The sequence below is a fragment of the Salvia splendens genome, chromosome 4, assembly GCF_004379255.2.
Source record: "Salvia splendens isolate huo1 chromosome 4, SspV2, whole genome shotgun sequence".
In the NCBI taxonomy this organism is placed as follows: domain Eukaryota; kingdom Viridiplantae; phylum Streptophyta; class Magnoliopsida; order Lamiales; family Lamiaceae; genus Salvia; species Salvia splendens.
Window position 1 is genome coordinate 2,915,975 of NC_056035.1, and position 23,817 is coordinate 2,939,791.

Here is a 23,817-nt window from a genome sequence, read left to right on the forward strand (position 1 = left end):
ATGAATACATCCATATATATATATATATATATATATATATATATATATATATATAATGAATACATTCATATATATTGAAACCAAATTATGGTTTTAGGCAATCAAGAGGTGGGCTTGCAACATTACTAGCAAATCCATGAGCATTCATGCAAGCCGAACGGGCTTGGCCCCCATCGATTGATTTTATGTTCACTCCGTCCACTATAATGTTTGTGCACGGAACGGCGGCACTGCAACGGAAGCTGACCATCTCCCTATTCGTCATCAAAGTCCCCGAGAGTCCGGTAAATCTGATATCGCTCACTTGAACAGCCAATTCCTGATCAGGGGCGTAGCCAGGATTTTACCGAAGGAGGGGCAAAAATATTAATACATAAGAAAAATTTATGTATTTGAGAAGAGACATTTAGTGTGGTTGAAGTATATAATGAGAAATCCATGTATAAATATATAAGGAAATGAATGAATGAATGAATGAGGAGGGGCATTTGCCCCATGCCCTCGTAAGCTAAATCCGCCTTTGTTGTAAATGGGTATTATTGGTCCGTTTTAATTACTACGAGAGAAAAAATAGTAAAATATGAAAGAGATGTAGAAGGGAAATAAGAGTATTTATATACTTTCTCCGTTCCTCAATAAGTGTAAATTTTAATAAATGTAAAAGAAAGTGAATTGAAAAGGTTACTGATATGTGAGAGAGAAATGAGTTAGTGCAATGTGAGGTTCATTACTAAAAATAATAAAATTGACTGTTACAATTAATATGGACGGACCAAAATGAAAAATTCGAACACTTAATCAGGGATGATGGAAGTACTTAGAAACATTGATTTTTTTTTAATGAAAACTAATGCACGCCATTTAGCATCATGTGATTATGCACACGAATGAGCCCGTTGGGCCTACTATGTATTCCTCTTATTCTATATGGATTTAGAGTTAAATAAGACAGCTGAAAATTAATTTTATTTTTCATTTTGGATAGTCTATTCAAAATAATTGATTATAATTTTTTTCATAAAATTCTATAGTAAATAATTTAATTAAAATATTCATATTCTAGTTATTACGTCTATCAGTTAATTAGTATTTAAAAAATAAATATAAATTGTGATTTGATTAAAAAAAATTTACACTTCATTTTTTAAAAACATATGATAAGTAATTTATGAAAATCGGTCAATTACTATCATATTTTCAGGTGCCATATTCCCTGAGTAATTCAAATATAAATAGACAAATTCTTCTATGTAAAAAATTTTAACTTTTTAATATAAAAATAACGTGTTCTAAGTACTCAATATGGCTATATGCCATTACATGAGATTCGTATTTTGTAGATATAATCATCCAATTCGTAACAAGTAGTTAAAAGAAAGAAAGGAAAGCGCATATATATAGGCAACTACTCAACAAATTTCTAAAAAACTCTCTACCACTTTTCCCATATCTGCCACTAACAAAAGGAGAAGAACTAAAATTAAATTAACTACTAAATCATCTAGAACAAAATGATAACAATAACAAACTAAATAAATCAGCAACACTAAGCATAGCAGGTTCCTAAAGTTTAGCACTAATTTTAATAGTAGTTCTACTATTAGGCTATCCACAATGGCGCCTAGCGCACCGCCTAGCCGAGCGCCGGCGCTAGGCGGTCGCTAGGCGAACCATTGCAGCCTCCGAAAACCGCCGAGCGGTTTTTCGGAATTAAAAATCGCCTAGCGCTAGGCGGTCGCCGGGCGCTGGGCGATCCGCTCGGTGCCATTGCAGCGTCGGGATCGCCCAGCGCATCGCCCATCGGTTTTTTTTTTGTTTTTTTTTAAAATTTTCCCGACACTATATATACGCGATTTGCACTTCATTTTCATTCGCACCACTTGTATTAACGAGTACTCTCTCTATCTAAATTTCTATACAAGATCAACACCGAGAAATGGATCTAAACAACGAGCCTAGTTCAGGGACGAGTGATTCTCAAACTCCCCCAATTAATGTTGGAGGCGGATGGAATCAGATGCCCGGGTACTACAACATGTACCCGTGGCAGCAGATGCTATCCGGGATGCCGACCGGAGGGAGTCCGCCGGGGGGGTTCCCGGCGATGCCGGGTTGGGGACCCAATATGCAGATGATGCTGGGGTGGGCACCCAATATGCAGATGATGCCCGGGAGTGGATCGGCAACGTAGGGGACGCCGGGGGGAGTACCTGCGATGCAGGGGACGCCGGCGGGAGTACCTGCGACGCAGGGGACGCCGGCGGGAGTACATGTGGGGCAAGGTAGCAGCAGCCTACCAACGATTTTGCCCGGAGGGGAGGCCACACAACGGGGAGGATTGCCGGAAGGCGTGGAACCGAATCAGAGCTACCATCTCCCGATTTTCGGGTTTGTACGCCAACGCCCTCCGCATGCAGAGTAGTGGCCAAACGGAGGACGACTGCAGGAGGATAGCGGAGAAAGCCTTCCCCCAGCCCGGGTTGTATAAGGACTTCACCTACTGGAACTGCTATCTTGTGCTGAACGACTCTGAGAAATTCCGAGTAGGTGTCGATGCTGGCTGGCCGAAACGGCAACGATTGAACTATACCGGGGATTTCAGCGGCAGCAGCGGTGGTTCCCACGACCTCCCCGAGACGGACCAGGTGCTCCCCACCCCTCGTTCGTTCGGCCGCCGACCTCGCCCCGTTGGGCAAAAGCGGGCGCAACGGGCGGCGAGGGGGGCCGCCGGGGGTTCCCAGGAGGTCCAGTCGGCATCCCCCTTTGACCGCCAGTCTACAGAGGATCTCAAGTACTTCACGCGTCAACAAACGCGCCAGATGATGGTGAAGACGTTAGCCGAATGGCGAGCGGCGACGGACTCCCAGGAGAAGAGATTTCTCTTCACATTGCTCGAGAGCATGAATGACGATTTGCGTGGAGGCGGTGGCAGCGGAGGCAGCGGTGACAGTGGCGACGGAGGCGGCGGAGGCGGTGGCGACGGATACGGCAGTGACGGTGGCGGCGGCGGAGGCGGTGGCGACGGCGACGGTGACGACGGAATCGAGGGAGCCACCGAGTGATTTTTTTTAAGTAATGTACTTTTTTTAATGTAATTTTTATTATTAATGTACTTTTTTAAAATTTTAGTACTTTTTAAAATTTATTGTACTTTTTTAATTTTTTGTATTTTTTTAAAAGTAAAATAGTATTATTAATGTTTCCCGTATATGTCTCGTAAATTAAATTCTGTATATTGTGTTATTTAGTGATATGGCTATTGATGTGGCTGGGCTATTTATGATATGGCTGGGCTATGGCTGGGCTATTTCGTTTCGTTTTACTAGTATTAATTTTATTTATTTTATAATTGGATTGAATTTCTCCGACACTAACCATAACGTATTTATACGCAAAAGCGCCGAGAGAGAAACACCGTCGCCAAATGGCCTCATCGGAGAAGCGGTGCTTATACGAAGTCCTCGGCCTCAGCCGCGACTGCTCCGCCGATGAAATTCGCTCCGCGTACCGGCGCCTCGCACTCCAGCGCCACCCGGACAAGCTCGTCAGGAGCGGCGTCTCCGAGGCAGACGCCACCGCCGCCTTCCAGGAGCTCGTCAACGCCTACGAGGTCCTCTCCGACGACCGCGAGCGCGCCTGGTACGATTCCCACCGCAACCAGATCCTATTCTCCTCCACCTCCTCTTCCGCCGGTGGCGCTAGCGGCGGCACCTCAGGTTTCGTCCCCGATTTGTTTTCCTTCTTCTCGAATCCGGTCTACTCCGGCTACTCCGACTCCGGGAGGGGGTTTTACAAAGTTTACAGAGATCTGTTTGAGAAGATCTACGCGAATGAGTTGAATTTCGCGAAGAAATTGAGGCTGCCTCTGCCAAGGGAAGCTCCGGTCATGGGCAATTTGGAGAGTCCTTATGTTCAGGTAACCGTTTTTTTTTCAATTCATATTTGCAGATTTGATTTAATTATAGAATCAATACTATGGAATTGATTGGATATCATGATTGAATTGAAAATTGATTAATGATGCAGGTCACAGCATTTTATAGTTACTGGTTAGGGTTTACAACAATACTGGAATTCTTCTGGGCAGATCAATATGATGCTATGGCTGGCCCAAACAGGAAGTCAAGGAGGTTAATGGAAGAGGAGAATAAGAAGCTGAGGAAGAAGGCGAGGCGAGAGTATAACGAAACGGTTCGGGGATTGGCTGAGTTTGTGAAGAAGAGGGATAAGAGAGTGATTGATATGCAGATAAAGAGGAATGAGGAGATGGAGAGAAAGAGAGAGGAGGAGAAGCAGAGGAAGAAAGAGTTGGAGAGACAGAAAGCTGAGAAGGCTAGGAATTATGAGGAACCTGAGTGGGCTAAAGTAGAGGAGGTCGAGGAGGAGGATGAGAGCGAAGATGCCTTGGAGGAAAAGAAGAGCGAATTCTACTGTGTAGCATGTAGCAAGAAGTTCAGGAGTGATAAACAATGGAAGAATCACGAGCAGTCGAAAAAGCACAAAGAGAAGGTGGCACAGCTGCGGGAAGCATTCCTTGAAGAGGATATAAAATGTGAAGCAGAAGTAGATGCTGATGATGGAAGTGACATTGGTTACTTGTCAGCAGATGATGGAGTAAGTAAACTAGGGGAGCAATTTGAAGCGGGGATTGGTATTCAAGAAGATGATAGTGATGATGGACAGAATGAATCCGGTGAAGCAGTGGAGTTTGAGAAAGATTTCAGTGGAAGGAATGGAGTGGCCGCAGGGACGGGGCCAGATGGAGAGGATGATGACGACAGTGATGAGGCGAGTGTATTTGAAGCTATGTTGTCGGGGCATAGGACTAGGAACAAAGCAAGAAATCAGCCTAGCGCTCCAGCTGCCAAAACTCAGATGGAGTCTGATGGCGATGAATTGGATTTCACGGACTATAATGACAACACAAAGGGTGAGGATCCTAAAGATTTCAGTGGAGGAAATGGAGTGGCCGAAGGAATGGGGCCAGATGAAGAGGATGATGAAGACAATGATGATGGTGATGAGGCGAGTGTCTTTGAAGCTATGTTGTCGGGGCGTAGGAGTAGGAACAAAGAAAGAAATCAGCCTAGGGCTCCAGCTGCCAAAACTCAGACGGAGTCTGATGGTGATGAATTGGGTTTCATGGAGTATAATGACACAAAGGGCTCGCGAAGTAACAGGGGACGCAGGAGGCGGAGAGGGAGAAGACAAGAAGATGCAGAACCAGCAAAACCTAGCACTGCAGAGAGAAAAGATAAGGCTGAGGAAGATGAAGAGTGTGATGGTGATGCTACAGAGTCGATATCTGAACCTCCACCGGAATCTGAGACTACTAGGACAGAAGATGCTGTGAGGGAGAAGGTTCATCAGCATCAAGAGCAAGGTGCAAACAAGAAATTGCCTGGAAAGAAAGAAAATGCTGCCAAGTCTAAAGCTGCATCCAAAGGAAGAAAACAGAAGGTAGCCTGTGTTAATTTGTATTGCTCTAGAATGTGTAAACAATCTGTTGTGATAGATAAGTTAAGAAGTAGACATTTTTCATAACTGAGTTTCTTAATATTCAGGTTTCAACAAGAGGTGCTGACAACATGTGTGAGAAGTGTGGAGAAGAATTTGAATCCAAGTACTACTATCATCTTTCTATTCAAATTCCTCCCATTTTGCTTCTCTAATTAGTACCTCTACTAACAATCCCAATCCTGCTACAGGAATAAACTTCACAAACATTTGGGAGAAACAGGTCATGCCTCACTAAAGCGGTAGCGAACAATGTATTGTTATCGAGCAGTAACAAATGTGGGTGCTGAGTGTTACAGGAAAAGCCTATGAAAAGGTATTTAATTATTAGAGCTTTGAAGTTGTGAGCTTCAGTTTCTAAATTTTGCAGTTGTGAGAAATGATGGGGTGCGTACTAAACAAGCCCAACAGCAATGACGGCCCATCAGCCCAAAGCCCAAGGAAGAGTATGAGTTCGGCATTACCAAAGAGTTCGGCCTCAGCCTACAGCTCGGTAAAAGCCAACCTATCAAGCTCTGCTCTCAGGTCGGCATCAAGCTCTACTCTCAGATCGGCAACCAAAGCAGGAGTATGAGTTCGGCATTACCAAAGAGTTCGGCCTCAGCCTACAGCTCGGTAAAAGCCAACCAATCAAGCTCAGCTCTCAGGTCGGCATCAAGCTCTACTCTCAGATCGGCAACCAAAGCAGTTCGGTCTCAGTATTCGACCGAACAAGGAGTTAGTGGACCCATACAGGATGTCCAACACACCCACTACCACGTGGTGTCAACTCAGGCCACGATCGTAGGCCATGACCTACGCTACATCCACGATCTTAGGCCATGACCTACACGACATCCACGACTTAGGGTGGTGATGCAAGCCACGATCTTAGTCCAAGATATAAATGGAACTTAGATCTGATATGAGAAGGTTAAGCTCTCTAGAGATAAAACACCATATAGCAAATAGCAAGTTTGTATTTGTAAGCTGTAGAAAACAGATCAAGCAATACAATCTTGCCCTCCCTTTTTCCCGTGGACGTAGATTTACTTCAGTAAATCGAACCACGTAAATTCTTTGTGTCTGTATTTTCATTCTCTACCAGCATTTGCTAACATCAAAAATTCGCGGATCCATCAAGAAAAATGACATGAACTGGGAAACTTTGTAGTTGTAATTAGCTTAAGAAAGCCCAAGAGTGCTATTGTAGGTCATAGGAAAAATAATTTATTATATCATTGATTCACAAAGCTTGGATTCTTGTCTGAGAAACATAAGGTCACTTTGTCAGTATACTTAATACTGCTGTTTCTAATTCTTTTCATTTCATATCAGCATATAAGTACCTCACAAGAATCTAGAAAAGCAACCAATTTTATTTATCCAGAGCTAACATAAACAGAAATAATCAACATGCTCATAGTCAGTGAGTGACACATACGTGTAATTTCTTGGATATAAATGAAGAAAAATGAGTTTGATAATTCTAAGGCAAAAGGCACTTGACAGCTGGCTTAGTGTGAGTGGCTATCCCATGAGCATTAAAGCAAGCAGCAGAAACTTTCTTGTTTGGAGTGGTTGATTTGATGTAAACTCGATCTAATCTTATGTTTTTGCATGCATTTATTTGGCTGCATTTCAAACTAATCACATTTTCTGCAATTGAAGTTCCACTTATTGCACTGAATGTCACATCGCTTATGGCCACTCCTGATGTCTGTATAACATAATAAAAATGATTTTTTTTAAAAAATAATTATGAAATTTATATGAGATATATGTTAAATCAATTATACGTACATCATTTTTGCAATTCTGTTTCAGTGGGCAGTAAAATTGTTCGATTTCAATGGGATTATCCACAGCCTCAAACTTTATTCCTTGAAATGATATATTTCTTGCATATCCTGTGCCTCCCTGCACACCAAGTAAATAATTACTCAAAGCATTAATTAATTAATTAATTAATTAAACATAATGTAATTAAATTAAATAGATGTTAATTAATTGTACCTGTACCGATTTTATTCTGACTCCAGTGATGGTATTTTTTAGAGTACAATTTCGTACGCGGACGTTCTCAACCACATCAAATCCTCCACCTCCCAAGGATCCAATGCTGCATATATACATAATACATTAAGTCATTTTTGTTTATGTTATAACTTACTCCCTCCCGTTCCATAGTAATGGAGGCGTTTCTTTTTTGCACGGAGATTAAGAAAAATTGTGTTATGTGAGTTAGGTAAAAGAAGAATAAAGTGAAAAATGAAAAAAAGATAGAGAGATGAAGAGAGAAAAAAGTAAGAGAGGGTAAAGTATGTATGAAAAAAATGCGTCGACTTTTACTAAAAAAGAGGAATTACTCTATTACTATGAAACGTACTAAAATGGCAAAATTACTCTATTACTATGGAACATAGGGAGTATAAAAAAAAGAAAGTGAATTATCTTCGTTGGGATAAAGAGAGTGACCTGATACCATGACCGGGCCCACATGTGATTCCACTGATATCAATATTGGAAGATCCCGCGGTTATAGCAATGCAGTCATCACCTACAATAATTTTATTTATCGAGAATTAAACTTCAGTTTATTATGCTACTAAGAGAATTAGGGAAAATTAATGAATTAATTAAGCACCTGTTGCAATGAAGGAATTTCTAATTTGTACTTTTGTCGAGCCGGAGATGTCGATTGCATCTGTATTAGGGCTATCCCCGGGAGCGATTATGACCAGATTAGTAACGACGACGTCATTAGTCGACATAATCACCATATGGCTACCTGGTCCGTTAATTTTCGTAAATCCATCCAGTCTTAGCCCGTTGCATCTCCGGAATATCATCCCCTTAATTAATTAATTAACAAACAAAACACATTTACAAATTAAATAAATTAATTATGAAATGTATAAAAGTAATTAAGATTAACTTACAGCTGGCCCCTTGCACAAAACACCCTGTGAATCAAACACATTCACCTAATTAACTTCCATTTCAATTAAGTGTAAGCGAAAAGTTTGGTAAACATGATATGAATTCAACAATTCAGATTACGAATATCGAACTCCAAGTTTGATATACATAATATGAATTTCATCGACTCGGACCATGCATACCCGAACTTTTTTTTATATGGCTATAATAAATTAGGAAAATTTTGAAATGATATATAAATAATGAAATGAATTACTCTGGCTGGATCATTGTAACAAGGTCTAGAAGGCCACCAAGAATCGCCTTTGCCATCAAACACGCCTTTGCCTTTGATAACGAGTCCGTTCACACTAGTGAATATGATCCATCCTTCTACTTGTTTCCCACTCCATGCTGATTTTACCGGCGCTACCATATTTCCAGACACCTGCATCCCAATAATATTAATTTCACAAAATTTCATAATTATTTTATCAATTTGTCTATATAAAAATAATCAGAATTATTGATTGGAGGTAGCAGATATTAATGAATCTCGAAAATCGGTCGTTGGGATGTTTTGTCGGATGTGTTGGCATTAGTTGTCACTGAAGCAAGAAAGCCTTGAAAGAGGACTTTAAAAAGTTTATTTTATTACTCAAAGTAAGTAATAATCAGACAACATGTCAACATATACATGAAGATGGTTGATCATGATTTCAGGAGTACAATACAATCAATATCATCACACGCAATTCAAGGAGTGGCCAAACAAAGTAGGAACATTTGAGGTTGTATTAATTCTTGTGAGTAATAAAATTTACTTATGATTTCCAGATCGCCAGAAGAGCCTAAGTTTCCTTTAGGTCGATCAGAAATTCCATGGTTGACGTTATAATTTACAATTTTACCCTCACCAAAAAAACCATTTTCCCTCTCCTGGCCGTTTACTTCAGGCTGCAAAGCATGTCCTACCTAATGGATTTGCCCGAAAATTATGTTATGGATCCGCCACTGATGCAAGTGCAACAATACATATTGTACATGCATGTAGCATTTGCAGTGCAATGGAGTTGTATAAAATTAGAAGAAGGTGATTTATGTTAAAAAGATGTGGATAATTGTTTTGGTTTTATTTAAATTGAAAGACAAAAGAGAATATATATAGAATACCAGCATATAAATGCGAGGAGATTTGCATGGGCCTTTGAAGGTCAAAGGATCCAAAAGAAAGGTCTTCTTTGCTGGTGCATAAACTACAGGAATAACACCCGATTTGGCCTGACCTTGGCATGCTGCATTCCAAGCCTTCAAAAATGCCTGAAATTTTTAATTAAATAATATTATAATAACATTATAATATCATCAAATATTTTCAAAAATGAGTGTGAATTACTTGAGAATCATCGGCTCTTCCATTTCCAACAGCTCCATAACTCAAAACGTTAAAAATGTTTGTTGCTCCAAATGCACAAGACGCAATGCACGATAGTAGCATGAATAATATGGAGACATGATGATAATCCTGCACAATAAATAACTTTATTTAATTAGAGTATGTGAGTGTGTGTGTGAGAGAGAGATTGAGAGAGATGGAGAGAGAGAGAGAGCTCACCATATCTTCAAAAACAACGACTTTGTTTGGATACTAATTTTTGGTTATGACTGTTGATGCAATAAAACCCACAATTATAAAGAGAGGATTATGAGTGATTTCTTCAAGAGGTTGATTAGCTTGCCTTGGACTACATCATTATTTAACTCTTTTCTTTCTTCCAAGAAAAAAAAACGCTCCTACACATATTTTCTTGTTTCTTGCAATCATAATAGGGCAAATTGAAGGAAAAATCATGAAGTTTGATCTAATTACGGTTCAATTTGTTTACTATTACCCCGCGATGAATTTTTCTTGGTGAAATTGTATCTGATGTGATAGCTCAAAATTTTTAAGTGGAAGTCACTACAGACGAATTAAACATTATCTATTTTTAAAGACATCGACATTATTTGGTTGAAAAATATGAATAATATATTACATGTAGACGACTAGAATTATTACTACATGGAGTATAAGATAATTGCACAAATAATCCAAACTTTATAAAAAAATTTAGCTAATTGTCATATAATAGGGTAAATCAAACTAGAATATAACTAAACTTCATGGGTAATGATGGGTTATTTGGCCGTTTGCCGTTCAAAATATTTGATCTTTAGATTTTGTAATGATGTGTTTTGGCCATTTGAAATCATGTACGGAATCATGCTGAAATATTTCCCATATAATTAAGTTATAAATGAACAAAAATGTCAATGTATGTAGCTAATTTAAAGATCAAGTTTAGGCTTCAAAATAATGATCGGATCACATGCGAACACATGGCACGTCGAGAACAATACGTTGATTATGCTTCAAGTTTTTGAATGTTTTAGGTACCTCGAAATCCTAATTAAATAAATTTAATACTTTGTTTCCCTTATATGTGCGAATTCAATTTTGCTATGTGACTTAAAGATGTCGTTTTGGATATTTCAAAACCATTGACCACATGTGGAGGTTAATAATTGGAATATACAACCGTATATATGCAATCCACTAATTACGCGACACGTGCAAATTCTTCAAGAACACACCAACTATATCGATGGAACCAAATAGTGTTACGTATGATCTAATTTAATTTCATGTGATATTTTGTACTCCCTAAGCTCCTACTTGATTATGACACGTATTTTATAACAAAATGTGAATGAAATTGCCGGATTAAGTCACAAAGGGACACATTTAAATTTTCACAAAATTAGGACATTAATCACACAATTAATAACAATGTACGATTCGTAGAAAATAGACAGGCGCAACTTGCAATCCTATTGATCTTGAAGATCACTCTACTAATTAGTTACTTCAAATAGTTGTTAGCTTGTAATTGCATTCGTTTGCATGTGTTATTTGCTTCTATTTTTATCACGCAAATTGCGATAGTTTAGATAAAGACAAAAGAAAGAAGTTACTACATAGTTTAATCATAGGTTGGATTGGATTGTTGCTGATAAACATAGTTTTTTGACGTGTGTAGTGACGGTAAAATTCTATCAGAAGTATTGAAATTTATTAGACTAACTTCTCATATTCTGAATATCTCAACACCTACTTTTTCCATCTGCAAAAAAAAAATCTCGTTTTTAATTTTGGTCTGTTCACGTGTAAGAGTCCCAATTTATTATTACTATAAATTTTAGATTTCCCAGTTTAATTTCCTTCATGGCAACATTTAATCTTACTTAATTTATCATCTCTTATATTTTATCTTTTCTTTCTTATTTCCATTTCTACTGTTCTACATCATTTAGTCTATTAAATATAAAATTCTTAAATCTCATATAAAAAAGAAATGTCTGTATTGTATCAATAACAAGGGAAAGAAGAAATATTTAACGGTCGATAACGATTTGGTAATGAGTCGACATCAAGGTGGCAAGTACGATGTTTGCCCTTTTCAAAACGAACCCCATTTTTGAAATGTGATCTACGCTCACAAAAATCCTCTCCCCTTCCGACAATGAACCACTTTTTCCGGCGGCGGAGTTCAATCTGCACCAGCTGGCTCTTCAATGGCGCCACCAAGGAGACCCGCCGCACATCAATTCGGAGGAGTCTCTGTCAATCACCGGAAGCCTGGTCGTGGAAGTCAATGGACGGCATGGTAAGTTCGCCGGCGAATTACGTGCCGCTGTCTCCGGTGAGCTTCTTGGAGAGAGCCGCTAAGGTTTACGGAGATCGAACTTCAGTCGTCTACGGCTATGCTGAATTCACTTGGAAGCAGACTCACCTGAGGTGTGTGAAGCTCGCTTCTGCCCTCACACGCTTGGGCGTTTCCACCGGCGATGTGGTGAGTAAGAGTGACTGGCCTAATTTGGTAATTAGGGATTCGATTTTGGGGATTTTGGGAGGATTCATGGTTTCTGCAAAACAAATTCATTAAAAATGTTGAATTGAATTGAACTGAACAGATAGCAATACTGGCGCCTAACATACCTGCAATGCAAGAGCTGCATTTTGCAGTGCCGATGGCCGGAGCAGTCATCTGCGCGTTGAACACGCGCCACAACTCGTCCATGATCTCCGTCCTCGTCCGCCACTCTGAAGCCAAGATCATCTTCGTCGATCACCAATTGCTCCATATTGCTTAGGGCGCGTTTGATCTTATAGCGAAAGACGAGCTCGAAACCCCACTCCTCGTCTTGATTTCAGACCCTAATGCCTCCGCCTCCATCCCAAACGACACTCATGAATACGAGACCCTCCTGGCCGGGGGAGATGCAGGATACGAGGCCAGGCGGCCGAGAACGGAATGGGATCCGATCAGTGTGAACTACACCTCTGGCACGACATCGCGACCGAAAGGGGTAGTGTATAACCATAGAGGCGCCTATCTGAATGCCCTAGCTACACTGTCGGCTCATGGGATGAGCTCGATGCCTGTCTACATCTGGACAGTGCCGATGTTCCACTGCAATGGCTGGTGCCTCATTTGGGGGCTGGCGGCGGTAGGTGGCACAAACATCTGCCTACGGCGTGTCTCCCCTAGAGAAATATTCGACACACTTGCTGCAAAAGCTGTCACCAACATGGGAGGGGCTCCGACAGTCTTGAACATGATCATGAACTCCCCTGACCGGAGGCCGCTGTTTTGCAAGGTTGAGATCATGACCGGCGGATCACCACCCCCGCCCTCGATTCTGGAGAGGATCGAGGAGCTTGGATTCAGAGTGTCGCACTTGTATGGACTCACGGAAACTTATGGGCCAGCCACGTCATGTCTGTGGAGGCCTGAGTGGGACTCGTTGCCTAGCGAGGAGCAGTATCGGATCAGGGCGAGGCAGGGAGTGGAGCACTACGCTCTCGAGGAGGTCGATGTGAGAGATTCGGTGACAATGGAGAGTGTACCTGCGGATGGTGCAACAATGGGTGAGATCATGCTTAGAGGAAACACTGTGATGAGTGGATACCTGAAAGATGTGAAAGCCACGGAGGAAGCTTTTGCAGGGGGGTGGTTCAGAAGCGGCGATCTTGGTGTGAAGCACGACAACGGCTACATAGAAGTTAAGGACAGGTTGAAGGATGTGGTGATCTCTGGCGGCGAGAACATAAGCACAGTCGAGGTCGAGACAGTGCTGTACCGCCATCCAGCGATTCTTGAAGCAGCGGTTGTGGGAAGACCGGATGATCACTGGGGGCAGACGCCCTGCGCCTTTGTGAAGTTGAAGGAAGGATTTGAGGTTAGCCGTGATGAGATAATAGAGTTTTGCAGAGAACGTTTACCTCATTATATGGCGCCAAAGACCGTCATTTTCGAGGATATACCAAAGACCTCAACAGGCAAGATTCAGAAATTCATCCTCAGGGAGAAAGCAAAGGCCATGCCCCCTTCTTCATCTTGATTACAATGAGAGAGAGAGAGGATATGTAGAACAAAAACAATAAATTTGCAAGATCTCTATAAAGCTATGTGCAGAAAGTGTAATATCTTGAAAGTCTAAAGCTCTGTTTTCGTAGATTGATCACATATCTTCGTAGAGATCTAAGTATACAATGATATTTTACTCTAATGGTTTTTGTGTGAGCAGTGATTTGATTTTATAGCTCCCAAAACTGAAAATATGTGAAAACAAGCAGGCATTAAAGTTAAATAATTGAAGTTACTCAGATAAAGAAGAAGATATAAACATAGATCAACAAAGGTGGTACTGAGATAGAAGAAGTTGGTCTACACAACAAAGAAGTGATCATAAGCTACATCCTCTTATTCTAGATTGTGGTATACAACCATGCATCAACCGAGAACTAAGATTACTTGGTCGCTGCTGATGAGGTGGCTCTGGCTCCGGAACAGTAGTTAAAACCATACCAAATATCTCCGGGTACTTTTACATTGTAGTAGAAAGTGGCGGGCTTCGAGTTATACCCATACACTGTAACATCGTACGGGATCCATCCATCGTACCCACTTCTGTAGAGGTACAAGTAGCATATCTGGTACGTACACGGTCCACTGATTTGAAACGTGTCAGTCGAGCAACTCTCAAACGCTCTTGAAGCAGGGTCGTCTAGATGTGGAGCATAAACCTATAGTAGATCAAGAGTCAGGGCAGAAGACACTAAGAAAGGAACCACCTTAAGTTTAAAATCTAACCAACTTTATCTTTGGTTCTTTCATAGATAGACTACATTTTTTGTTCTTATTTTGAAACAAGAAACCAAAATGGCATGGACTTACTAAATCTGCGATCTGATTATGAAGGCTGATCCTCAAACAACACAGGCATGTACTATTCGCATCAAGAAATGACAGTTGAAAACGTATTCGACTGATTGAAATTTGCTAAACTAGAATGAGCTATTTAATTTGCGATTTCAACAAAACAAATAGATTAGAAATAGTAATATTAAGTATCACAGCAAAAACAACCATTAAACACTCATTTTCTATGTGATTAACTAGCAGCAAATCTTGCCTGCACACACACATTACTTGAAACAGACTGCTAATACGAATTTAACTGCTAGAAAATCCTCATTTTTCATGAAAGCAAAAACAATTTTCCAGCTGATCTGAGCTAATTGAACTCGGCTCTCAAGAACTAAGTTCACTAATTTACCCCAATTTCATAATTGAAAATTTTAGCTAGTGTAATCCTGTCATTTAAACCCTATAATTTGCTTAACCATACAAATTCATCAACACAGATTAGCAGATACAATTATCAGATTAATGAACATTAGAAGCAGAAATGAGTACCTGAATTCCATAAGCATCGCCGAAGGCAAGACTGATATGATCACGCGTGTATCGAGTAGATGAGCAACTGGTCCTAATGACTACAGTAAACGAACAGCTCGCTTCATTCTGCAAATACCCATTCAAAATTAGGTTTTCAAAATCATTAAATTAAGACCAAAATCTGTCGGATGTGGAAACCTGGGTTTTGTTGCTGATTTGGAGAGATGGATGAGGGTGAGGGCGCGGGATAATGGATCTTGATTGTGCAGAACAGAAGACGAGAGCGAAAATTAGCAGGAAAATGAGGCGTTTCATGATTAGAAGTGTGAGTGAAGTGGCCGCTGGTTCGAGAAATTGAGATCTATTTGGTGGAATTTTAGGTTTTGTTTGCTTTTGCGATGAATTCAGCACAGCCACGTCCCAGGTTTGGTGGCGAATTTAAGAGTCCTCAGCTTTCGCTTTCATCACGACCCTTCAATTTGGATTTTTTGTGAATCGAATTTTGTGACTATACGTCGGTGAAGTAAGTGGTTGGTAGATTGGTTGGTTAGACGCATTTCTAACAACATGCATTGGATTGTCGGTTCGGCTCGAAACTCAATTGATCGTTGCAATTCACGGACCTAATCGAAATTGGCTTATTACTTCTGCTAATCCGATTCCAATTCTTAATACTTTTTCTACGGCAATAAAGATGATACATTTTTCTTTTTAATCTATTCAACTTATGTGTCGCAATCAAGTTGATTCATTTACCCATCGAGGAGGAGAGTGGCCTGAGCCAGTCCCGGTGGAACAATTACATGGTTGTTAGGTTGTTGGTGCTTCCATCCCTGGCTATAGTTAAACACGATTACACAATAACAAAATACACGATTAACTACATGTATTTCTGTGATATCAAACACAAATATGGAATTGAATGTTCCAATTTCACGAGTTGCCAAAGTTTGAATTTTATACGAATTTTGTTCTAAAGTTTGAATTTTTACCTTTCAATTTGGGACAATTTGGGAGACTATAGTGTCTTGTATGTTTATATAGAGCATAAAACTTTATAATCTATAATCATCAATTATAATATAATTTATTCTCTGTTTCTTGCTTATGAGTATAACCAACACAATTGCTTATGAGTATTTTGAGTTGAATCATGTAAATATGTATCTCTTTAAGTTGTTTGCTTCAATTACTAAATTAACCTATTCCATCATAACCTTTTGAGTTAAATTTCAAAGATTGCCATAGTTATTTTATTTTTATTATCAATCTAAAGAGGATAATTTAATCTTTCCAGCTCCACGAAGCCGAAATGCTCCGCCCCATCGCCTCCACCTCCGCTCCTTTGGCGTCTCCCCCTCCCATCAAATTCAGCTCCCTCCACCGCCTAACCCTCAACAATCCCCTCACACCGAATCACCAAATCCTAAAGAAACGATTCACCCCATCAATACCAACCCTCACAAAATTCAGTACCACTTCTCACCTCTCCGCACAATTCGACGAATTATCCGGTAGCGACTGGGAATTCGGCGACGAAGAAATCATAGATGCCGCCGAAGACGATGAGGGCTGCCCGTGGGAAGGCGCGGTTATGTTCAGAAGAAACGGCGCCGTATCGCATTTGGAGTACGGCACCACTCTTGAGAGCTTGGGCTTAGCAAAGGTCTCTTCGGGCCTGTCCAAAACTCGGGCTTTCGAAATGGGCTTGCGGCTGGTGAAGCCCGTGGCGGATTTCCCGGACGGGACGCCTGTTTTGATCTCGGCGGATGTGACGCGGAGGAAGCAGAAGCTGAGGCTGGATGGAATCGTTCGAACCGTCATTGCTCTCAATTGCAATAGGTAAACCTCTTTTTTTGGTGTATTTGTAGATTCATTTTGTGGTACACATGAAGTTCCAGACTTGCGGTTTGTTTCGTATGATATATTTGGGGCGAAGATAGGATGTTAATAGGGTTTAGGATCAATTGGTTTGTTAATTATGTTGGTCTAATGTACTGAACCTAAGCTATATGAGGAATGGACGAGTTTATCATATTGATTGTTTAGAATCTGTTTTCTCGTAGCACAAAATGTAAGCCACTTCAAATTGTGTGAATTGTTGAATTAGGAAATGACATACATCACGTATTGTGAGTTTTGGTAGATGACCTCATTGTTTTGGAGTTAAGCATTATAGGGTTAAATGTTGTGCATAAGTTTATTCATTAATAGATGAAGAATCTAGATAGGCTTTAGCTAAAACAGAATGCGTTGCAATTCAATTCTTCTCTTCTTGCTGGGCACATTTACTGGTATTTCCAAACCGGAATATGCCATGTAAAATTGACGTTGTTTATGTAATGGTGATATTAGGAAAAGAAGAAACATAGTTATCGTGTTAGGGCCTTTTTCCAGTAGTCTTGTCTTGTAAAAGACAACCTTTCAGCTATTATAGATTATAGATACTCAGCTGCTGTAGAATAATTCTCATAATTATGCTTCTCTCTGTTTGAGTTCAGGCATTTAGAAATATTTTTTATTGTATCTTTTGAAGGAGTTTACAATTACAATAGTTTTACTCTTTAAGTTTGGGAACTTATCTTATATCAAGTAGTGATCTTCACACCTTCAAATATAAGTGACAGAATTGTTGCCTTGCGATTCCAACTCTTGCCTGACCATAGTCCGATGTTTCTAGTTGTTACTTTTGCCAAATAATTTTACAATCTAAATTATCCCCTTTTACATATTTTTTTGGACATGACTCATCCCATTTGAAATTTTAACTTATATTGCAGCATAAATGTTATAGAACAAGATTTTGTTAACATTAAAAGGTTTACCCAGACCTCGGCCACGTTCGTACATTTTGTGCCTTCTAGGCAGCATTTGATAAATGTGTACTGCAGCATGAATTTTATTTATAAGTGCTTTTATATTGCACTAAGGTTATATGTTGTGTAATTGTTAAAACAAGTGTGCTCAAATAAGACTACAATATCTAGTGCCTTGACGAAATAGAAGATTGTTATGGAATTTGGAGGAAAATGTTCTTAGGAATATGATGTATGTTTGATTTCATTTTATGTAAGATTGAAAGTAAATAAAGTAAATGAAATTGTGTAAACATTATTTCAATTGTCTCTAAAGTCTGGCATGCTTTTTAGATTTGTTTTCTATCATTATGGTCACCACAATTTTGAAAATATCCACTAAAACTGCAAATTCGAAATTTTATACTTTCAAACACTGACCTGGCCAAGATTAATATCAGAAACAAATTGAACCAAACTCAAATTTATGTTGTGTTTTGACATTATTTCTGAAGGTGGAAGAAGATAAAGATAACTACCAGTCTAACAGGCAACCTAAAATAAACATGATCCCATAGCTCAGTGGATAGATTGACTAAATTGCGCTGGATCGCTCAAATCATGTTTAAATTAACTACAGTCCCTATCATAAATTATTGTACTGAAGTTGAAGGACTTAACATTGGAAAAGTCCACATGGAAAGGTTCCTATAGAGAGTTTTATATGTAAGGGACATTGTGCTATTACCATGTTTGTGGAGGTGCTATGTTCCACATCTTAGTGATAAGTTGATTTATAGCCAAAGGGACTTAAACGTTGGTGTTTTCTGTCGTTTTCCCTGCAACACGTATGACGTACCCATCTCTCTCTCTTTGGCTTTCATATGATTTAGCCCTTACTGTCCTCCTTGATAGTCCAAATTTAGTGAGCATGATGGGATATGTCTTATACTACTAGTGGTTCATGACTTGTCTTTGGAATTGCAACCAATTAATACTTTTCCTTATAAGCTTTATACCTCGCGTTAGGGGCGTTTACTTTGGTTGATTGACTAGATTGACAATACATAGGATCGAGTGTTTGAGGGATTACATGATCGAACAAACCCAAAATGTTCGATCTATCAAAGTGTAGAATACTGTAACATACTTAAGTTATCATTGATGATCTTACAAAATGTGTGATCTGATTAATCTTCGGACGATGAAGGTGTGGCGAGCCAGCCGCTCAGAGCGTCTACTCAAACTTCACGCTTCTACTGTGTGAAGAGCCCATAGCTGAACCGGAGACCATAAACATGGGCATGATATTCGGGGAACAGAAGTTCAAAACTTTCGAAACAGGGGATGATGATGATGCCTCAGTCGACATAGACGATCAGCTGCATTTTCCTCCAGAAGAGAGAGTCATCGACATCTCAAAGAACATACGAGACCTCATACACGTTGAGATCACCATTAGCGCCATCTGCGATCCTAACTGCAGAGGTTTATGCCTGAAATGTGGAGCTAATCTCAACAACAGCCAGTGCTCATGTAGGCAGCAGAAGGTTGAGGAGAAAGCTCATGGACCCCTTGGAAATTTAAAAAAACAAATGCAGCAAACATGAAATTTGTCATTTTGCTTCTTTCTCTTTTATGTTTAGTGACATTATTATTTGAATATAATTCAATTTTATACGAACATCTTTTTTATGGAACAGCTAGTGATATATCAGTAAATTTGTTCTGTTTTTAGTTTTTTTTTACTCTGACCATAGGTTTCTAATTATATAATTATTGATAAAATTAAAGTTCAAAAGTATTTTTTATACTTTTCGAAGGTTGTCATAACTTTGAAGAAAGCTTGAAAAATATAGATGGAAAGTGATATCAGTCCTAAAAATTGACTGAGCAGAAATTTCTAATGAAAGTTACAGAAATAAATGCAAATGAATGCTATTTAGACGTGATGTGGATTCTTATGTATGTTTAATTCAAAATAATCAAAGTAAATAATACTATTGTGATTCTTTAGTACTTAGTCTGTGTATTAAAAAAATTAAAATAATATGTGTGACGCGAGATTTAATAAAATGGTTGGAGAATTGTGAGTAAAAATGAGCTGACATGTTAGGTTTTATCAAATAAATATATTGTGTTTTAAGGATAATAGTAGAGATCTAATCTATAAGGTTGTTACTGTAAATAGAAAGTGTCTATTTTTTGTTTTAGGGCTAGTGATGTCTGTTTTTTATAAACGAAAAGAGTATTAATTATTGAATACTTATAACATACTTTAATTAATAAAAATCGTAACATGTTTTTGTCTCATTTTCTATATATATTCATCAATTTATTATATTCTCATCGTACAAACTGTCGTTAGTGAAGTCGATATTTCTTATGTGCACCAAAACAACCACAAACTACCAATACCCTACAAATTTGAATAATCAACGACTCTTCTCAAGCAAAAATCTTTGAATCTCAAAATTAGTGCTAATTAACCCACATTTAAGGTTATTTTGTAAAAACACAATAAGTAAGTTAAAATATACTATTACTAATAGTTGGACACGGTAAATTGTGGAACAAATGATCTGATCCAAAACAAATCACACAATCACGCTAAATATTTCAAAAAAACATACAAAATTAACCAACTATTAAAATAAACCAACTAAATATTAAAATATATAATTTATCAACCAACTAAATTAATATTAAAATAAATAATTTGATCAACTAAATATATAATTTATCAACCAACTAAATTAATATTAAAATAAATAATTTGCAAGTAGAAGCAATAAAATTCATATCTAACCTACTTTATGTAGGTTTCCCCACTTGAAATATTAATTTTAGCCATTTGTAAAACCAACGCCAATCAAAAGGGGCTGGATTTGATTCAGAGGAATATGCACCACATGGCTTTCTTCCTCCAATTCTGCAATTTTTATTCAAATACTTTGATAGCTCCAATTACCAATTTTTTTCAGCTTAGTGAATGACTTCTATTATTGCACCACTTTATTTTTAAATCCTACTATTTCAGTGTACTCATCATTCAAGTCACTGAAAAATCTCACTTTCTTTGTGCTAATTTTGTTGGTTGTGACATTTCACTTTTGTTCGAATACTAACATAAAAAATGTGAAGTAAAAAAGACATAAATACCTAGTGAGATCTTCTTATAATCAATTGGTTTTCAAATGAAATCTCACTAGAATTTGATTGATCTCTCCTTTCATATACGTAATAGATACGTTTCAATGAATAAAATTGCTAGCTTATAAAATCGGAGACTGACTGACTATTACATAGTACTGTGTTTGTACCTTAATTTGTATTGTTTGATAACTTTGATTTGTTTGCCTTCTTGTTTTATCAACAAATACATTCCATTATACTCTGTATTGTTTAGTACGTTTGTCACACCTTTCAAATTCGATATATAGGAGTAAAATTTTTTATTGTTAATTGGGATGAGTTAATGGGTTTGCTATTGGTCAAAAAATAATTACGAAATCATTGACTAATTAATTAGTAAGCGACTATTTCAACAGAATCCATAGCTGGTTAGCTAGCCTCCTTAGATAATTGTTTCTAGCTATTTATCAACTGATAATGTGTACTAGTATTAAGTCACCTAATCTTCATGATCTAATGTCAATTAATTATCTCTCGTAATTTAGATTGAAGATATATTAATGGCTGCGGTTAAATTAATTATATTTGTTGGAGATGTTTATTTTCAACTTATGGTTTGATCTTATTATTTTTACCAAAAAAAGCATTGACTAGAATCTAGACGGACTCGATATATAGTAAAAATTAGAGTTTAATTAATTACTACTACTACTATTCTTTTAATACTTTTTCATTTTAAAAGCATATATTATAAAAAATTTACTGCGGGTTCTTACACATAGTAAACACATATTTGTGTTGATATTTTAATAAACAATGTTGACATTTAAATATTAATGTAAATACAATGTATTAAAATATCAACTTAAGTTTATGTTGACATTTCATTATCATCGTGTTGATATTTTTAACACACTACATTATGAGTTAACAAGTTAGCAACTTAAGAAAAGTGAGCAACGGATCACACCTCTATTGAGATACTTATAAATTATATTAATATTCTTAATTTATTTAAGGATTATTTAGTGAATCCATATTTTTAATACTCCTACTATGAATTCTTTTGTATTTATATAGTTTATCAAACAATTTTGAAAATATTTATACTTTTATGTTTACGCGCATATTATTCATATAAAATAATAAATTCATAATGTAACGTGAACTATTATGAAGCAACCAATAGGCATTATGATCGTGTTGAAACCACAAACAAATACTAAGATCTCGTTATGTTATGTTGGCTTAGTGATAACGTGGTGAATGTGTAATTCTAAATTTCGGAGTTTATCATAATGCATCGCCAAATTAGTGATAACGTGGTTAATGTACAATTAATTCCAATTATCTAATATCCAAGTTCATCATACTTCACCAAGTCAATAAATATGTGTCAATAAATACGATTAATTATCCAAGGCCCGACACCCGCAACAAATTAAAGTTAAATCACGTATGTGTACAAATAAGAATCACAATTTCATTTAGACAAGACATTTCATAACTAATTAAAACCCAGTGGAATTAAATAAACCTACATAACATTTATATATATAAAATATGAAATATTTCAATACGTAAGAAGTATAGCATTTATATCCACCTTCACAATTCAGATGAAAACACTATACTCAAATTGGACATAACAAAGCCTTGGAACCCCTTTTTTTTCCCACGACTCCTATCATCCTTATCGATTTTCCATATACATCAAATGAAACATCAATTCAATTCGACCATAATCAAATCAGAAAATCACTAATAATTAATTAAAATACGCATGCATACGCCAATTAATTAATTCCGATTGAGAAGCTCCTCGATCATCTGCAAAGCCATCCTCTCCTCCTCATCGATCCCATTTCCGGCCACCGCAGGCGGCGGCGGCAGCGGCGGCGCGGGCTCCGGTGCGTCTCCGGCGGCCGGCTTCTTCTTCCCGAGCTCCACCGTCATGACCCAGCTAGCGTCGGCCCGAGACCCGGCCCGCTTCTGCCACACGCCGATGTGCGAATTCTCGGTGTCGAGCCTCAGGCACGTGAGCGACGACGACGGCGACTTGCAGCATTTCCGGAGCTTCGCGCTCAGGATTGATGACAGAGATGCTGAGCGCGAGGCATCCGGAATATTGGACTGTGGCGGGGGCATCTGGCTGCCCCCGCCACCGTCCTGGTCAGCGGCCGGAACAGGGAAGTTGGTCTTCGCGTTCCGGCCGCTCATCAGTATGGCGGCCTCGTCGTAGGCCCGGGCCGCCTCCTCCGCCGTCTCGAACGTCCCTAGCCACACCCTCCTCTTCCTGATCAAAACCAACTCAAATCGTTAGAAACTAAAAAAAAAACTAGGGTTTTTATTTGTTATATTTTGCATTCATAAGGAAATATACACGCATTGGAGTGCGTGTGTGTGTGTGTGTGTGTGAAGAAGTTTACAGGAGAGGGTGGCGAATCTCTGACACCCAAGATCCCCAGTGACGTTGTCTAACACCTCGGAATTTCTTGGTTTGTACCATGATTTTTGTGTGTCAGAATCTTGATTCTTGAGGAGGATTTATATAAGAGTGGTGAATTTATTTAAATGATAATAATAATTAGAAATGGAAATACAACAGGGCCAATTGGAGTAAGGTATATTTATAGAGATAAATGAAATGGTTAGAATGAGAAGAGAGGGCCTTGCTCATATTT

At 38.5% G+C, this 23,817-nt stretch overlaps 7 protein-coding genes across 8 annotated transcripts; 4 read left to right on the top strand and 3 right to left on the bottom strand.

The window, feature by feature from the left end:
* Positions 1 to 3,390: 3,390 nt before the first annotated feature.
* On the top strand, positions 3,391 to 6,022 carry LOC121801332 (DNAJ protein JJJ1 homolog). Of its 2 annotated transcripts, XM_042200804.1 has the most exons (5): positions 3,391 to 3,916; positions 4,027 to 5,460; positions 5,565 to 5,623; positions 5,709 to 5,796; positions 5,888 to 5,945. In XM_042200804.1, the coding sequence occupies exons 1-4, from the start codon at positions 3,425 to 3,427 to the stop codon at positions 5,761 to 5,763; spliced, it is 2,040 nt and encodes a 679-aa protein (XP_042056738.1). In that variant the 5' UTR covers positions 3,391 to 3,424; the 3' UTR covers positions 5,764 to 5,796; positions 5,888 to 5,945. The 2 variants fall into 2 exon arrangements, with proteins under 2 accessions (XP_042056738.1, XP_042056737.1); XM_042200803.1 differs by having other exon boundaries at positions 5,709 to 6,022.
* Positions 6,023 to 6,857: 835 nt separating this feature from the next.
* LOC121798508 (probable polygalacturonase At3g15720) lies at positions 6,858 to 10,133 on the bottom strand. Its single transcript, XM_042197549.1, has 10 exons — positions 10,034 to 10,133; positions 9,815 to 9,943; positions 9,592 to 9,738; positions 8,696 to 8,866; positions 8,439 to 8,462; positions 8,144 to 8,351; positions 7,975 to 8,056; positions 7,513 to 7,618; positions 7,300 to 7,416; positions 6,858 to 7,216 (listed from the first exon to the last, which is right to left on the bottom strand). The coding sequence occupies exons 1-10, from the start codon at positions 10,034 to 10,036 to the stop codon at positions 6,986 to 6,988; spliced, it is 1,218 nt and encodes a 405-aa protein (XP_042053483.1). The 5' UTR covers positions 10,037 to 10,133; the 3' UTR covers positions 6,858 to 6,985.
* A 1,640-nt stretch (positions 10,134 to 11,773) lies between these two features.
* LOC121797891 (butanoate--CoA ligase AAE1-like) lies at positions 11,774 to 14,031 on the top strand. Its single transcript, XM_042196654.1, has 2 exons — positions 11,774 to 12,311; positions 12,433 to 14,031. The coding sequence occupies exons 1-2, from the start codon at positions 11,982 to 11,984 to the stop codon at positions 12,610 to 12,612; spliced, it is 510 nt and encodes a 169-aa protein (XP_042052588.1). The 5' UTR covers positions 11,774 to 11,981; the 3' UTR covers positions 12,613 to 14,031.
* LOC121800237 (probable CoA ligase CCL13) lies at positions 12,889 to 13,863 on the top strand. Its single transcript, XM_042199814.1, has one exon. It carries the CDS (start codon positions 12,889 to 12,891, stop codon positions 13,861 to 13,863), a length of 975 nt encoding a protein of 324 aa, XP_042055748.1.
* Positions 14,032 to 14,130: 99 nt separating the features above from the next.
* LOC121797892 (embryo-specific protein ATS3B-like) lies at positions 14,131 to 15,665 on the bottom strand. Its single transcript, XM_042196656.1, has 3 exons — positions 15,402 to 15,665; positions 15,222 to 15,329; positions 14,131 to 14,548 (listed from the first exon to the last, which is right to left on the bottom strand). Exons 1-3 carry the CDS (start codon positions 15,516 to 15,518, stop codon positions 14,273 to 14,275), a joined length of 501 nt encoding a protein of 166 aa, XP_042052590.1. The 5' UTR covers positions 15,519 to 15,665; the 3' UTR covers positions 14,131 to 14,272.
* A 727-nt stretch (positions 15,666 to 16,392) lies between these two features.
* LOC121800339 (large ribosomal RNA subunit accumulation protein YCED homolog 1, chloroplastic-like) lies at positions 16,393 to 19,700 on the top strand. The gene is made up of 2 exons (XM_042199914.1): positions 16,393 to 17,045; positions 19,209 to 19,700. The coding sequence occupies exons 1-2, from the start codon at positions 16,516 to 16,518 to the stop codon at positions 19,606 to 19,608; spliced, it is 930 nt and encodes a 309-aa protein (XP_042055848.1). The 5' UTR covers positions 16,393 to 16,515; the 3' UTR covers positions 19,609 to 19,700.
* Positions 19,701 to 22,660: 2,960 nt separating this feature from the next.
* Positions 22,661 to 23,733, bottom strand: LOC121799201 (ethylene-responsive transcription factor WIN1-like). Its single transcript, XM_042198542.1, has 2 exons — positions 23,563 to 23,733; positions 22,661 to 23,429 (listed from the first exon to the last, which is right to left on the bottom strand). The coding sequence occupies exons 1-2, from the start codon at positions 23,640 to 23,642 to the stop codon at positions 22,934 to 22,936; spliced, it is 576 nt and encodes a 191-aa protein (XP_042054476.1). The 5' UTR covers positions 23,643 to 23,733; the 3' UTR covers positions 22,661 to 22,933.
* Between the last annotated feature and the right edge of the window lie 84 nt (positions 23,734 to 23,817).